This window comes from Sesamum indicum, linkage group LG6, assembly GCF_000512975.1.
Source record: "Sesamum indicum cultivar Zhongzhi No. 13 linkage group LG6, S_indicum_v1.0, whole genome shotgun sequence".
Lineage (NCBI taxonomy): Eukaryota > Viridiplantae > Streptophyta > Magnoliopsida > Lamiales > Pedaliaceae > Sesamum > Sesamum indicum.
The window spans coordinates 18,104,373-18,119,209 of NC_026150.1; the positions used below are offsets into that span (position 1 = coordinate 18,104,373).

At 36.1% G+C, this 14,837-nt stretch overlaps 3 protein-coding genes across 6 annotated transcripts; 1 reads left to right on the plus strand and 2 right to left on the minus strand.

Annotated features, from left to right (window-relative positions):
* Nucleotides 1,073–6,653, plus strand: LOC105164878 (copal-8-ol diphosphate hydratase, chloroplastic-like). Of its 3 annotated transcripts, XM_011083688.2 has the most exons (15): nucleotides 1,073–1,333; nucleotides 1,554–1,637; nucleotides 3,048–3,118; nucleotides 3,206–3,518; nucleotides 3,633–3,819; nucleotides 3,968–4,188; nucleotides 4,281–4,401; nucleotides 4,600–4,712; nucleotides 4,824–5,050; nucleotides 5,121–5,233; nucleotides 5,318–5,416; nucleotides 5,495–5,725; nucleotides 5,832–5,952; nucleotides 6,045–6,236; nucleotides 6,365–6,653. In XM_011083688.2, exons 1-15 carry the CDS (start codon nucleotides 1,231–1,233, stop codon nucleotides 6,596–6,598), a joined length of 2,430 nt encoding a protein of 809 aa, XP_011081990.1. In that variant the 5' UTR covers nucleotides 1,073–1,230; the 3' UTR covers nucleotides 6,599–6,653. The 3 variants fall into 3 exon arrangements, with proteins under 3 accessions (XP_011081990.1, XP_011081991.1, XP_011081992.1); XM_011083689.2 differs by lacking the exon at nucleotides 1,554–1,637; XM_011083690.2 differs by lacking the exon at nucleotides 6,045–6,236 and having other exon boundaries at nucleotides 5,832–5,992; nucleotides 6,365–6,461.
* LOC105164879 (ER membrane protein complex subunit 4) lies at nucleotides 6,798–9,806 on the minus strand. The gene is made up of 6 exons (XM_011083691.2): nucleotides 9,422–9,806; nucleotides 9,289–9,345; nucleotides 8,559–8,712; nucleotides 7,823–7,920; nucleotides 7,660–7,725; nucleotides 6,798–7,080 (listed from the first exon to the last, which is right to left on the minus strand). Exons 1-6 carry the CDS (start codon nucleotides 9,548–9,550, stop codon nucleotides 7,042–7,044), a joined length of 543 nt encoding a protein of 180 aa, XP_011081993.1. The 5' UTR covers nucleotides 9,551–9,806; the 3' UTR covers nucleotides 6,798–7,041.
* Nucleotides 9,965–14,242, minus strand: LOC105164880 (thiamine-repressible mitochondrial transport protein THI74). 2 transcript variants are annotated; one of them, XM_011083692.2, is made up of 8 exons: nucleotides 13,866–14,234; nucleotides 12,911–13,303; nucleotides 12,150–12,364; nucleotides 11,526–11,596; nucleotides 11,341–11,442; nucleotides 10,802–10,919; nucleotides 10,375–10,510; nucleotides 9,965–10,253 (listed from the first exon to the last, which is right to left on the minus strand). In XM_011083692.2, exons 1-8 carry the CDS (start codon nucleotides 13,944–13,946, stop codon nucleotides 10,194–10,196), a joined length of 1,176 nt encoding a protein of 391 aa, XP_011081994.1. In that variant the 5' UTR covers nucleotides 13,947–14,234; the 3' UTR covers nucleotides 9,965–10,193. The 2 variants fall into 2 exon arrangements, with proteins under 2 accessions (XP_011081994.1, XP_020550381.1); XM_020694722.1 differs by lacking the exons at nucleotides 9,965–10,253; nucleotides 10,375–10,510 and adding an exon at nucleotides 10,521–10,672 and having other exon boundaries at nucleotides 13,866–14,242.

A 14,837-nucleotide genomic window follows, 5' to 3' on the forward strand; every position in this document is an offset into this window, starting at 1 on the left:
TTAACTAATAGCTTTGGTGGTTCTGTGAAAGCCTTAGTGGCTGTGACCTTGGTAGTTTTGTCAACAGCCTTAGTGGTGTAGCCTTAGTGGCTCTGCGAGTTAAGCAACCATGTTGGGTTGTGTCCTTTGGCCTTGGTGGCTTAAGGATCTTGGCTATCTGAGCCTAAGATCTGGTTACAGTGTTATGTTTTTCGTCTTACTCATTCTGCAATTCTTTGGGTTATTTACTATATTGTTATTTCTATTCATTAGATTCATTGTAATATGTTATAGGGGTTTGTTTAACCCAAAAGGCCTGTAATTAATTATTTAATCTTCTATATATTTGTTCAAGCTGGTGACTGATCCATATCTTACAAGAGCAACAAGTCGAGTTACTATATAAAGAAGAGTTGTAAACTATAGGATTTCATGTTTGAGTAGGAATATTTCGGTTTTTCTCGTTCCTTCTCTTCGATAAGAATAGGCTATCAACGTACCAATAAAAATCTACTTCAAGCGAATATTTTATTTACAGAAGCAAAATATTACAAAAGAGAATGAAACAAGTAAGTTTACCTGAAATTCAAGTTGATCAAATTCTAAAATTTTGTAGACAAAGAGAAATATTGCAATGAAAACATAAGGAGACATGGGAGATACTTAAAATTAACATAACAAAACTACATAATAATAAATCTCATTATAATATTTTAAGTAATAGAAAACTTTTAGGGAGATGATTAATTGAGTTAGCTTAAGTTAATTAAGGAAAATTGTTGATAGAAAAAGGAAATATTAAGAAAGATTAGTTGTTATATTCAATGATGTTAATTATTGGAGAAAAATGAATGAGATAGTTAGACAAACTTTCAGCTGATCTTTTCTTCTTTTGTCTATAAAGACAGTGTAGTACATAAACTGTTACACCAACTATTAATTTTTTTGCTAGGATATACTTTTAAGTACAAAATCTAGTCACTTTGAGTGTAAATATCTTTCTTTAAGGTACAAAATATGTCCTAATTTTAAAATTTGCATAATTAAATGGAATGACTAAAAGTGTAAATTCTCCTATTCTATGGGACGAAAAATGTAATTTTTCGCTACTTCGTTAGCTACATTAAGCTTGCGACTAGCTAGAATCTTACATATATATTGTGAACCATATTGATAGTCCATGTGTAGGAAATCTGTCTTTGCATCTTCTCTAAAGCTGTATTTCCAGGTGCATCTACAGGTCTGGAGAGAATGTCTACTCTGCCAACCCCACAGCTCAGTTTCCCTCATGTATTCCGCTGCAAATCAGTGTCCTCTAGAAGACGCCGATTTCTAGCCTGTGAACTCTGCAACCGTATGTTGATAATTATTAGTGTTAATATTATTTAGTTTCATCGTATAATTCGTTCGAAATCTGCAACCGTGTGCCGATTTCCACATTGATGTTCGAATGTCCAGGAAATTACATGAATCACCAAGGAAGCCTGTTAATAAGCATTTTTAGCACATTCATTTCTGTTAATTCTTTCTTCCTTTTGTGTACTGTGTGTATGTGTGGGCGCCCTCGCGCTCAGGGACGTGGTCATGGAGGAATGGGAGTAAAGATGTACATACTTTTCTTGTCCGGGGGAAAGATTTATCAAATGAAGCCGGACGAGGTACTAAAACTTAAGCATTATCGATTAATCAAACAGCTTAATTGCATTTACCATTCTGTACAAGGACAGTAAATATAAGGGTGACAAATAGTAACTCGGAATTGATTGTTTTTTTGGCAATTGCAAGACTTTGGCCATCAAATTTTTAAAAGTGACTGATAGAGCTTTTTAAATTGAAAAAAAAAATTGACTGGGCATGTCCCAAAAACACCCTGCCACATAAGCACTGACATGAAAAAAAATAATAAAATTACTTTTGAATTTATATTATGTATATAATTATAAATTATTAAAATAAAGTTAGTATATAATATAAATTTCAAAAAAAAAATTAACCCCTCCACCCAGCAGGGGGTGATGCTGCCCCAGCAGATGGGGGTAAACGACATAGCAGCACAGCTATAAATTTCAAAAAAAAAATTAACCCCTCCACCCAGCAGGGGGTGATGCTGCCCCAGCAGATGGGGGTAAACGACATAGCCCCTCAGCACAGCTGGGCGATAGCAACGTTGCCAACTATGCTCGAGGAACGGGGACGGGGAGGGCGGCATCAAAGAAAGGGGCGAGGGTGGCGAGAGCTAGGGGCTAGTTTTTTGTTTAAATTTACATTATATAAAAAAATAAATTTTATTTTTTATAATTTATTTACTAATTATATTTTGATATAATTTTATGTATTTCTATTTTTTTATTGTATCGATAATATATTTAAATTATTTTTTTAAAACTGATCTATTGAGTTATATATCTTATTCTAATTCATAATATATTTAAAAGTGTGTAAACTTATTTATTATATGTACGCAGAAATATCGATCATGCCATGTACAGCTAGTATAAAATTTTCAAAGTTTGCTTGTGTGGTTGAGGAGAGATTAAAGTCAGTAAAAAAAATCCCTCATAAAAAAGTGTTTTTCCCATTTTTTTCATGTCATTACTTATGTGGTAGGGAGTTTTTTCATTTAAACGCTTATATGGTAGGAAAAAGAAAAGAAAATATCTTAGTTCACTCAAATATAGTTTTTTGGTCTTGTAATAAGGTTAAAAATGCACAAGTATCAAAATTACAAGACCAAAAATATATTTAAGCCTATCTTAATTGGCAGTTGGTTTTTTATACAATTCCATATCAGCAAAAGGCCCCCCAAAAGAACTCCTAATTTTTGCCCACGTAATCAATTTCCAGCTACTTTTAAAAATTTGATGGCCAAAGTCCTGTAACTGCCAAAAAAATATTTAATTCTAGAGTATTATTTGTCACTCCTATATTTAGGATCCCTATTTTACAACCATTCTAATATACGGGACAATAAATATGATTAAACCTTAATTAAACTCTACAGAAAATTGTCGTGTAGAGTGAAGTAATGAAGTAATGAAGTAATGAAGTTGCCTTTGTAATGGTTGCAGGTGATTACATGAAGTTATTGCCTCAACCATGTGTGCAAAATGATGCATTAGAACCGGAAGCCCTTGATGAGGTTCTCAACAACTTTCATGCGTGTGTCTATACATATAATTTTAGGTAAGACATATTGAACTAGTAAATATATACTCTTAATCTCCAGGATTTGCCTGTTTTGGAGAATAGCAAGATAGAAGAGTCCATCGACTACGTTAAACAGATGTTGGGTTCAATGGATGATGGACGAATAAGTGTGTCAGCCTATGATACGGCATGGATTGCCCTTATTCGAGACCTTCAAGGGCGTGATATTCCTCAATTTCCTTCCAGTCTTGACTGGATTTCAAATAACCAACTCTCTGATGGATCATGGGGGGATGAACAATTTTTCTTGGCATATGACCGGCTACTTAATACGCTAGCGTGTGTAGTTGCATTGACAACATGGAAAATTCATGCTGATATGATCCAAAAAGGTATATATCTTTCAGAACATTGAAAATTGGGTAAACATTTGCACTTCTCTTCAATTCGATAAATTCGACCTGCTGACATAAAAATGTGCTCTTCATATTTATATACGTATACAGGACTATCGTTTATTAAGGAGAATGTATGTAAGCTTGAAGAAAGCAATGCTGAGCACATGACTTGTGGATTTGAAGTTGTGTTTCCTGCCCTTCTGCAGAGAGCTAGAGATTTGGGCATCCTTGGTATCCCATATGATGCTCCAGTCATACGACAGATCTGTGTTGTAAGAGATCGAAAGATGGAAAGGTTAGCACTTGTTGATGTTGACTGTAATATGATTCCATGTATGTATATGTATACTTCAATTTGTTTCTTTCTTAGTAAAAAGGAAGACATTTTCAAGTTCCCCTAATTGGGAATAAACTTTGATGCCATGCTCCTGTTTGATCGATAGGGCGCCTATAGAACTGATGCACAACGTACCGACATGTCTACTATACAACTTGGAAGGACTGGAAAACCTGGAGTTGGAGTGGCCAAAATTACTGAAGCTGCAGACACCAAAAGGGACATTTTTGACTTCCCCAGCGGCTACTTCCTTTGCAGTCATGGAGACTAAGGATGAAAATTGCATCACATTTATCAACTATGTTGTGAATAAGTTCAACGGAGGAGGTAAAAAACATCGACCATCTTATCGTCCATATGTAAGTAAGCCTTGGTAGTCAGACTTTTCCCTTTCTGACTAAGGTAGTACTATATTTCAGCACCAACGGTATATCCTGTGGACATTTTTGCACGGCTTTGGGCAGTGGATCGGCTGCAACGCCTTGGAATTTCCCGTTTCTTTGCACCAGAAATCAAGAACTGTTTGGATCACGTTTATAGGTATGTATAGTACCCGGCAATCAAATTAGTCATCAGAATAATTATGTATACATCCCTAAACAACGACCATTTTATATAAAATATGTACTTATATTATTTGAAGAATTATGTAAACATATATCTCTGTTGATGATGTACCCATGGAAAATATTTCTGATTAATTGAGAATCAGTTCCTGATGATGCTGTTGAATTGCAGATTCTGGACAGAGAAAGGCTCGTTTAGTGCAAGAGAGTCTGAATTTTGCGACATTGACTGTACATCCATGGGTTTCAGACTTCTAAGATTGCATGGATATAATATTAGCCCAAGTGCGTACTACTTATAACATTTCTGCAAGTTTTTATTTACGACAGTTGAGTCTCCTGGAAAATTAAACATAGAACTGTTGAATTACACATGTACATATGTTGTAATGACAGATGCGTTAAGCAACTTCAAGAAGGATGATGAGTTCACATGCTATGTTGGTCAAGGATTTGAATCTCCATCTCCAATCATTAATCTCTATAGGGCGTCTCAGGTCCTATTTCCAGGGGAAACTATTCTTGAACAAGCCAGGCAGTTTTCTTACAATTTTCTACGAGAAAGGCTGCGAAAAAATCAGCTTCTAGATAAATGGTTAATATCCAAACACCTTCCTGATGAGGTAATTAATTAACTACTAATTACTGGTAAAGAAAAAAAATGCTGTTAGCTCAATAATTTATTTACAACAGATAAAGTGTGGGGTAGAGATGCCCTGGTATGCAACCCTACCCCGCGTGGAGACCCGCTTTTATGTTCAGAATTACGGCGTTGATGACATATGGATCGGCAAATCATTGTACAGGTATAAATTAATGTATGATAATGTAGCCACTGTTGATGTAGTCGTGCTCATGTCCATATAAACTTTACCTCAACTCAATCACAGGATGCCGGAAATTAATAATGAGGCCTATCTGGAGCTGGCAAAGTTAGATTACAACAAATGTCAGGCACAACACCAGATGGAATGGAACCGTATGGAACAGTACGTAATAATGTGTACTTCCTTTGATCATGATAGTTTATGTTGATTAACGATGCATTTTTTATTGCGATTGCGCAGATGGTATGAAGATTCCGGTCTTGAAGAATTTGGGATAAGCAAGAAGGAACTTCTGCTGTACTATTTCTTGGCCAGTGCGAGCATATTTGAACCAGAGAGGTCAGGAGAAAGATCTGCCTGGGTTAAGTCCCAGACTGTTTGCACCCTTCTTTCATCCTGTTATTTCAGTAAAGAAGAAGCTGAATCCTCAGAGCAAAGCATTGAATTCGGAAATGGACAACCGAGAAACTGGTAAATATCACGCTCTTTCAACTGTAGCCTACAATAATATAGGTCCAGGACTTATTCTTTCCTCCATGTTTATAACTAAGTCCTTAATCATATTGTTTTATTCCAGGGGACACGGTTGTAAGTATGTAAAAGGACTCATTACAATCTTGTTTGAAACACTAAGGGACCTCAAGAGCCATGCACAAGAACGCACTGGCAGAGACATCAGTAACCTATTACTTGATGCTGTGAGCTAACCCGAAACACACACACACGCAGAGCACACAGGTGAAGTTTGCTATAGTTGAAAATAGTCTTGATGTGAAATAATTTTTTACAGTGGGGTGTATGGTTAAACAAGCAACGCCGAGGAGATGATGAAATCCAAGCAGCAGAGCTGCTAGTTTCGACAATAAACATTTGTTCTGGGTACATTGTCTCTGAGGAGACATTGTTCAAAAACGAATACAACACTCTATCTGACCTCACCAACAAGATCTGTTGCCGACTTCGACAGCTCGAAAAGGAAAACGTGGGACAAATTGAATTTCTTCTCTTATTAAAAAAAAAATGATTCTTTTGTATGAATGTGTTCTTTGTAGCTCCTAAGATCGTGCACTTGCCTTACCATGTTCGTACTTTGGGTAAATTCATATACAGGTGAGCGGCATGGAATGGAACAAAGAGAGGAATTGTTTCAGTAAGTACGTGGAAATTGAGAAGGACATGCAGTTGCTGGTGAAGTTAGTCCTGCAGGAATCCTCCAATGGCATAAGTAAAGATATAAAGCAAACATTTCTAATGGTTGCCAAAACCTTTTACTATAGGGCCTATTTTGCTACTGAACAAATTGACAAGCATGTCTCCAAAGTACTCTTCCACCCAGTTTTGTAATTCTTCCCACAACTTTTGCATATCCATTAGTTGTCAGTGAATGAAATCTACTGCAACATGGAGAACTGTCTATGGTTTCTATGGCAAAGCAGGTCTTTGTCGGCTATATATTTATGTGCTTAGCTCAGATCATCTTCACAGTAACATTTTCATGCTATCCCAATGTCGGTAAATCATACATAATCATGTTAAAAAGATATACAGACGCTTGAACTCAATTATAACAGATATTCTGGCCAAAAATTTACTAGCACCTGTTGTTTTGCCAGTGAGATTCAGGAGAAATACATCATTTTGAAGAATAACAATAAGGCTAAAGTTCATCAAAGAAGAACAGTATATATGATTGCCACCAACAATACCAGCAGTGGCACTGATCTTGCTCCGGGAAGTCCCTATCTATCACTATAACCATCAGAATTCAATTTTGTCTGGAGGAGAAGTTAGTAAAGTGGAATACCTCCACCAGAATACTCCACCTCCTGTATATGGAAAAAGCCACATAACAGTCGAGTCAATAGAGCTATAAAAGTGTAACCTTTAGTGGATGCAGTTATTTTCTCTTCATATAGTTTGTAAACGCACTAAAAGCTAATAGAAATGATCAGTCTTTGCGTGGTGAAAATAAATTCAACAGTAAACAATATAAGAAAGTTGCTTAATTTTGCAGAAACACATGCAACACCAGGAAATTTCGTAAGGATTTCTCCCTCAAATTCTTATTTTTCAGCTTAGCAGCAAGATATCAGACAATATATATATGTTTTGCAAATATTTGGATAACAAATTCAGTTTTCATGGGTAATTCTCCAAGATTTCATCTCTTCGGAGCTTCCACAATAAACAAGTTCAAGATTTTTTCCCCTCCACTTTCCGCTGTTGTTTTCTGTGAGCATATGATTTATAGTATAGGAAATATTTTATCGGTTAAATACAGCCCCATGCAGCCAGGCTTCTTATGGACATTTATTAACTCAGTTTTTCTACTCCAAGTTTCAACCTCCAGCACACGAACAAAAAGTCAAAATTAGAATCATTAAATAAGAATATGATCATCAAACCTGAGGAGGCGGCAAGGATGAAACCCAATCTGATACATGAGTTGGAAGAAGACCCAATGTGTTAAGCTGCCAACAACAAATAACACTTGTAAGGTTTCTACAAGTTCTTTGTAATACTAAGCAAAGATTTAAAAACAACTTCTAAAAGGATCAGGAAACCAACCTTCCAGATGCCCATTCCTAGGCCTACCAAATTAAGGGCGATAAATACTAATTTAGGCACCAGGAGATCCACTTTATTGTCCTTGTAAGGCTCAAACACTACATATCAATGCAACGGCAATCAGCATACTTAAATTACATGAAATTTAAGAAACAACATGGAAACTTCTAAACATATAACAATCATGATCCCCGTAAGCTGATAATTCATGTATACTAGAATTAATTGAAAAGAATGGCAGCAAGTGAAATCTTTGTTAAGCATTACACAACATCTAAACGAATATGCAGTGGTGAATCAGAGGGGTGTTTAGTGAAATAAAATAGTAACAGCCCACAAGAAAATTGAAGACCTAATATATAACAATAGAGATTAACATAAGTACGGGACAAGCACACTTGCATAAAACAGCATATGAGGAAGAGACCATAAACAATATATATAGGTATAATGAAACAGCTCCGTGGAGTTAACAACTCTAATACTATTTTCGGATTGCACCCTACATGTGGTGCGATTAAGTGCATACATGAAGCACATGATATATACTTCTTAAGCTTTTATATTATAAGTTAGATGTCAAGCGGCAAAAAGAAACTAGAACCTCCTAAAGACAATGAGAGAACAATTAACCATAACTGGAGTTAGCAACTCACTTCATAAAAGTGAAATGGAAATTGACAAAAGAGGGGGCAAAAAGAAGAAGTGAAGAGATTAAATTAAAGTTAATACTCACCTTTGCCAACCCCTCGAAGCGCATTTATTGGCTGCAAAAGAGCTGAAAATGTTATACCAATGCTAAACAGATGAACTGTGCTTCCAGCCATCCACATCATGAAGGCCATCATGAACAGATTCTTAAAAGGTGCTTGTGCGACCTCCCATGCTTTCTGTTTGCACAAATCAACATAAAATGGATATAAAGCAATCAAAGAACTAAATCTCAATCAAGAACTTTAACAGAGGTCCCAAAAGATAAACACAACCTTCTTAACACTCAATGCACTACAACAAAACCACACTATCAACATTCTTAGAGAAAATTGAAGATAAACCCATCACAAGGCTCATTGTAGCAGCTTCTCTATCCAGTTCGAAACCCAACAGATAACAAGAAGAATCAAACTTGCAGAAACACACCCTGGGCAGTACAGGGATTAGGCGTTTCTATGTCCAAAATGACTCTTTTAACAAATATTTAAGGAAAAAGAAATGAGATTCTTCTGCTATCACTACTTTCTTGAGCAGAAGTAGGTTACGAACTATCACCCTTGCATCTCAAAGAAAGTTGTCACCACTTTCAATAAGATTGTACACGGAAGAATCTACTGAGTTACGTTAAATTCACGAAACATAACCACGTCTAGACAAACATTCGACTTCTCATCAATTGAGAACACATGTCGGAGAAAAAATTAAACCAAATCAAGCCTATGAAACAAGCCACAACACGGCGTAATATTAACCTGGGCTTTCCAATTGGCTTCAGCGTCTTTCTTCTGTTTGCTCACGGCCGAATCATCCTAAGCAAAAGACCAACAATTCCAGTCACAACCAAAATTGTCCAGCCAAGTCCAAACGCCGTTAATCCAAACATACCTGTTCTTGAGATGCTCGAGTGAAACCCGGGGGGTCAAGAATATCGCGCGACGAATGCGACGTAGAATTGTCCGTGAATTCCACGGCCCATCGGCGGCCGGAGCCCATCACCGCTTTGCCTTTGTCCATCAATATCCGTAACGGTTCGAATAAAAATTAATACGATCTCATACACACTCAACTTGTCCGCCGTGTAGTTTCAGCGAGTGGATCTTATTACGCCGGCAGAGGGTCAAAAGATTATCTAATGATGTCTATAGCATATAGTGCCTAATGAATTCGACCCTATTTACAATTAAGATTTCAGAAAAGTGAAACCTTTACCAAAAGGGGTGTTTGGTTCCGGACAAAAATAGAACACTTATGTCTTTTCTTATCCTTCTATTCTTTCCTCATTGACCTTCTTTGGTTAATTATGTTGTCAAGAATAAGTACCTGAATACAAGCGACTGAACAATAATTTCTTGTACAACAAATAAGAAATCTGATGACATTTATGTTAAACGACAAAGGAAAAGAGAATAAGACGATATTACATGTTGGTAACTTTAAACTCTCCAATTCGAGAGTACGAATTTCAAGAATATCTGTACTTGTGTGCTATCACACTCGTGTTTTAAAACAGCATTTCACAAGTTAAAGCTATGAAGAATTATGATACAATGTACGTTTATACAATTCTTGGTACAATCTTTACAGACAGCTGGTTATATGGAAGTGTGTCAAATATTAAAGATACTAGGCCTAAGATCCATATCGTCGTGGTCGTTAATCATCTTCTTTTACAAGAAAACCTGTCTGAGAGATTGGCGATGATAAATCCTGCAAACACCTGAATAGTGCGAAAAGTTAGTGAGGACTGTACTCTAAAATGTGAGAAAATTAATAGCAATAAACCACTCACATGAAAAAGAAAAGATAAGAACGAGAATAAATAGAGCACCAAAGCACACCTGAATGCATCCAAGAATATAGATGGCCGAGTAATGACGACCATGGACGAACATATCAGCTAGCATTGCTAGGGGGATCGTTAACGACATGCCAAGTGTTGCTACCAATGGGGTTGTCCACACTACGGACAGCGCCCTGTAACATTAATCAGCAAAAGTTTGCAATGAGTTTAAGATCGCAAGGGCAAGATCCAGTTCTCAGTATGCATGTATAAGGCATGATCCAGCTAACAATTGCTGTAGTAGCGGTGAGTACGTCCATATGTCAAATAGCAGTGAGCATCTTATTCAATAATATCTGCGGATATAGCATGACAAATTCTACATTTATATTCAGGTAGATAGATAACATCATTGATGCTGTCATTAGGAGAACAGGTATTTTCATATTACCAAGATAAAATCTATGTGCATCAAAAGTTCATACCATAGATAATCCGACAGGACACTTCCTACGAAGCCATTGAGTAGAACAACTTCAGTAATGGATGCTGAACTTGGAAACTTCAAAGCAGGTTCAATTCCAAGGGCATTAAGTGGCCACACTGGAACAACAAAGGCAACACCAGAAATACAATGAACAATGGTTTTAATGAAACAAACAAATTTTCATTTTTACGCAGGACAAGTGAGTAAAGAGAACTAGATGAATGCAATCATGTTGACAAGATTACAGAGCCAATACAGGTAAAGACTCTGAACGCATCAAAAGAAGTGTTTTCATATATCGAATAGAGACAAAGAATAAGAAGTAGAAAATCTGTATCTCCTTGATGGAGCATCAAAACAAGGTTACAAGGTTAGCTCATAACTATGCTTTTATAGTTTATGTAGGCTTCAAAAAAATGTCATTAAGGGTATGGTCTTAGTATAAATATCTCGTGGAAAGGAAAAAGAAGAAATTTCAAAAAATTTATCCAAGAGGTTTGGATAAGGAAGAACATTAGGCAACTTATTGTGTCTTACCTAGCCACCAGAGACCAAATAAAGTAAACAATCCTATATATCCAAAGAACTTCTGTACATCAACCTTCTCTCCTTCTGATCCAGCAGATCTCTTGAGAAGCACTGCAAAGTCCATAAAGTTCATGTTCCATAATCAAGTATCCCTTTGAGACAAATGGTATTCACCAATCATTATATGGCTATACCTGTAAATAAGCCATAAGATACTGCAGAGAGCAGACCAAAAATGTCTCCGGTGATGGAATGCCTTCTTGTCCTATCAACATAAATTGCAGGGGAAAATTCTTTTACCTCCAAGTAACAAAATGAAACCTTGTGTACTAAACTTAAATGACTACAAATGATGCCACCAATGCGTTCGCGATTAGATCTAGTGATTGAAGGAACTGGCTTAACGACTCAAATTCCCATCTTAACTCTTTAGAATGTCAGAATAATTAGAAGAGCACTCCTTCACAGGTGAAAACATATACTAATTCTGTACTCAGAAATGAGTATTTGGAAAAAATTTCCAACTTAATGTCTTTGCCACCACATTTAAAGTCACCAGCGCCATTTGTTCTACATTCCTTGGTGCACACACATCAACAGACATATACACAAACACAAACATGCATTCTAACTTTCAACATATAACATGCAGGAATCTGCTATTATTCCCGGGATATTGTGCCCTCATGAGAACTCAAAATTGCCATGTCCAGGAATATCAGTACTAACTAGGGAAAATAAAATCTAGGTGACGAGCCAGTCCCTGGTGCAGTTGCAAAGGATTGCAGCTATGCACACTACGTATATCATAAACTTACTCAGAAATGCTAAGCACTTCATCTGGGGCCCATGTTTTCCCCACAGTAGTCATTGCAACACCAGCCATACTAATTAAAACAGCTGCAAATTTTGCAACATTTACAGAGTCCTGTCCAATTAGTGCCCCAAAGAAAAGTGTGAAGAGCCCTGAAGTTGAAGTCAAAACAGTTGTGCTTGCAACACTGGTATATGCCAGAGCAGAGTTTGATAAATACTGCAATAAGTTAGGACAATACAGTCAGTTGCAGGCATAACAGAATGAAGAAAAGTTTACTTGCCTGTATCATTGTAAACGCCATATGATGCCAATGCTATATTCATTTGTCTATAGCAGATTCCTTTTCTTTATGCCCACAAATTACAGTCAGCATTTTCATTCAATGTTAAGGTTTTCTTATACTTATGCATCAAGTAGTTATATATCGATATAATGAAATCTTAATAAATTATCAGGTTATCAGTTGGGTATAATGATCAAATTAAGATGACACAATAGTCAATTAAAATATCCGATAGAGGAGTGGCATAAGATCAACATAAATAAGTATTACTTTAAATTGGTAAATTACAAATACATAAGATAAATCCTCTCTTTATAAGTTGATAATGCTTATGAGAACCAAGGCATTTTATAATGCTTAGCCTGTAATGGTGATAATGCTTAGTTGATAATGGCTCTTATATATTTCTATTCCTTTTTTGGTTTAGTGAGACATAATGGTGTAAATAAATCTCTATTACAGAATGTTGAGAAGATTACCTCTGTTATAAACCATATTGGAGCAAGATAAAGGCTACATTTGATTACTTCCCATGAGCTTGGTTCATGTGTCTCTTCGAGGATTTGGAAGTCATCTTCCTGGTTCTGAAACAATAAAGGTTGTCCAACTTCTGTTTCACCTAAACTCATGTCTGTCATAAAGTAGCTCTTCAAAGCTACTTCTGGATCATCCTGTTTCTCACTGACCCTGAGAGGAAAATCTAGCCCAACTAGTGTTGAGATACTTTTCTTGCCATAAATTCTTTCAATCCACTTCCTGTCCAATAAGTTATATATCAGATCTCTACAAAGTGCTATTGGAAGGAAGACCACCATCAGGGAGATCCACAAGTATGTGAGAGCAAAAGGCTGTCTGTATTCTGTAAAAATTTTCTGCAAAACTTCAAGAATGTCAACTTTCCTCACTGACAAAACTTACAAAAGAAATCAGAGTTCCCAAGTATCTGAACTCTATTGCATGAAAAGCATCAATCAAAAGTTTCATAACAAAACTAATCTTTACAAGTGAACATCAAACCAGCCAGAAGAACAAAACAGAATCCTTAAACGGGTTTTCATAACTTCGATCTGTTATTTTTCTGTTTATCAGCTACTATTCTCCTCAACTTCGAGCTCCTTTAATCATTTATTTGATACCAGTCAAGTGGACAATATCATTGAAAATTGCAACCATACACAACTTTTAAAATCAACTTAAAAAGAAAAAACCAAGAATCCCCAATATTTCTGTTCATTCAGTCCCAAACATATCAACCTACCCAAGAACAAGTTTATTTTCCGTGAGCAACACACTAAATATTCAAAACAAATCACCCCGTCATCACCAAAAAAAGAAAAAAAGAGTCCGAAAACAATATCTAAACTCATGCACAATTTAAGAAGAAAAGCCATACATTACACACTTTTGGGGGGGGGGGGGGAATCAAAGACCGACCTGTGTAACCTCTGCGGCAGCAACCCATATCAACACAAAAGCTCCAATCATCGCCAAACCGGCTTTATACCTCCAACCCATGATCCAAGAAAACGCAAAAAGAACCCAGAAAAGAACAAGTTATGTGATTTTTTGGTGAAAATTCAAGAACGAAAGAGGAAAGAATTTGGGGGGTCTCTATGTTCTTTTCTTGAAGAAAGTTGAACAGAAGAACCAGAAAAAGGAGAAGACAAGTTGAATGCGGAGGCTTCAATACTTGGAAGTGCTTCGAACGTTAACTTAGTTGACACTTGACTAGTCGGTAGTGGCATTTCCAAGAAACGGGATTACGAAAATGACTAAAATTAGGCGTCCAACGTTGAGAGTTTGTTTTCTTGTTAATGCAAAAAGATTTTGAAGTTTTCGAGTTTCTAGTGGATTTTACGAGCGACTCTATCGTCCCGCCGAGTTCAACTAAATCCTTCTTATTTTTTTAATTAATAACTATAAATAAATTGCAATAACTCATTTTAATATATTAAAGTATATTTCAATTTAATGAATCTATTAATATAATTAAAAATAATAAATAAATTACAATAATTTACAGAAGTAAAATAAATATACATCCATTCGACAAAACTCAAATTCATTATCTTGAACTTATACATGGAAACCTTAATCCAAACTGTGAAAAATTCATTTGATGCCCTTACTCACCGGACTGCACCCCATCAGATTTTTTGCAAGATTGTGAGGATATTTTATTATTACATAATAATGTTCAATTTAAAGAGTGTATACATGCAAAATTAATATTTTTTTGGTATTTCATTTGTTATTTTGTACTGGCGATTAAAATTTTGTTTGCACGCCAGAAGTTGTCTTGCTATGCAATCTGCATGTACATATTGCGTGCATGTGTGTAAAGTAGAATTTGCAAGTCATCAATCTATAAGTTCTGAGGATTAACAAGATTCTAATTAGCCAAAC

Excerpts from the sequence above, each read along its gene's own strand:
- LOC105164878 (XM_011083688.2), top strand. The coding sequence starts at position 1,231 with ATGTCTACTCTGCCAACCCCACAGCTCAGTTTCCCTCATGTATTCCGC. Across the intron at positions 3,519-3,632 it reads TGCTGATATGATCCAAAAAG|GACTATCGTTTATTAAGGAG; the intron begins GTATATATCTTT and ends ATACGTATACAG. Across the intron at positions 4,402-4,599 it reads TGTTTGGATCACGTTTATAG|ATTCTGGACAGAGAAAGGCT; the intron begins GTATGTATAGTA and ends GTTGAATTGCAG.
- LOC105164879 (XM_011083691.2), bottom strand. The coding sequence starts at position 9,550 with ATGGACAAAGGCAAAGCGGTGATGGGCTCCGGCCGCCGATGGGCCGTG. Across the intron at positions 9,346-9,421 it reads CTCGAGCATCTCAAGAACAG|GATGATTCGGCCGTGAGCAA; the intron begins GTATGTTTGGAT and ends TCTTTTGCTTAG. Across the intron at positions 8,713-9,288 it reads AAGCCAATTGGAAAGCCCAG|AAAGCATGGGAGGTCGCACA; the intron begins GTTAATATTACG and ends TTGTGCAAACAG.
- LOC105164880 (XM_011083692.2), bottom strand. The coding sequence starts at position 13,946 with ATGGGTTGGAGGTATAAAGCCGGTTTGGCGATGATTGGAGCTTTTGTG. Across the intron at positions 11,597-12,149 it reads GAAGTGCTTAGCATTTCTGA|GACAAGAAGGCATTCCATCA; the intron begins GTAAGTTTATGA and ends TTATGTTGATAG. Across the intron at positions 10,511-10,801 it reads GTCCTGTCGGATTATCTATG|GGCGCTGTCCGTAGTGTGGA; the intron begins GTATGAACTTTT and ends TTAATGTTACAG.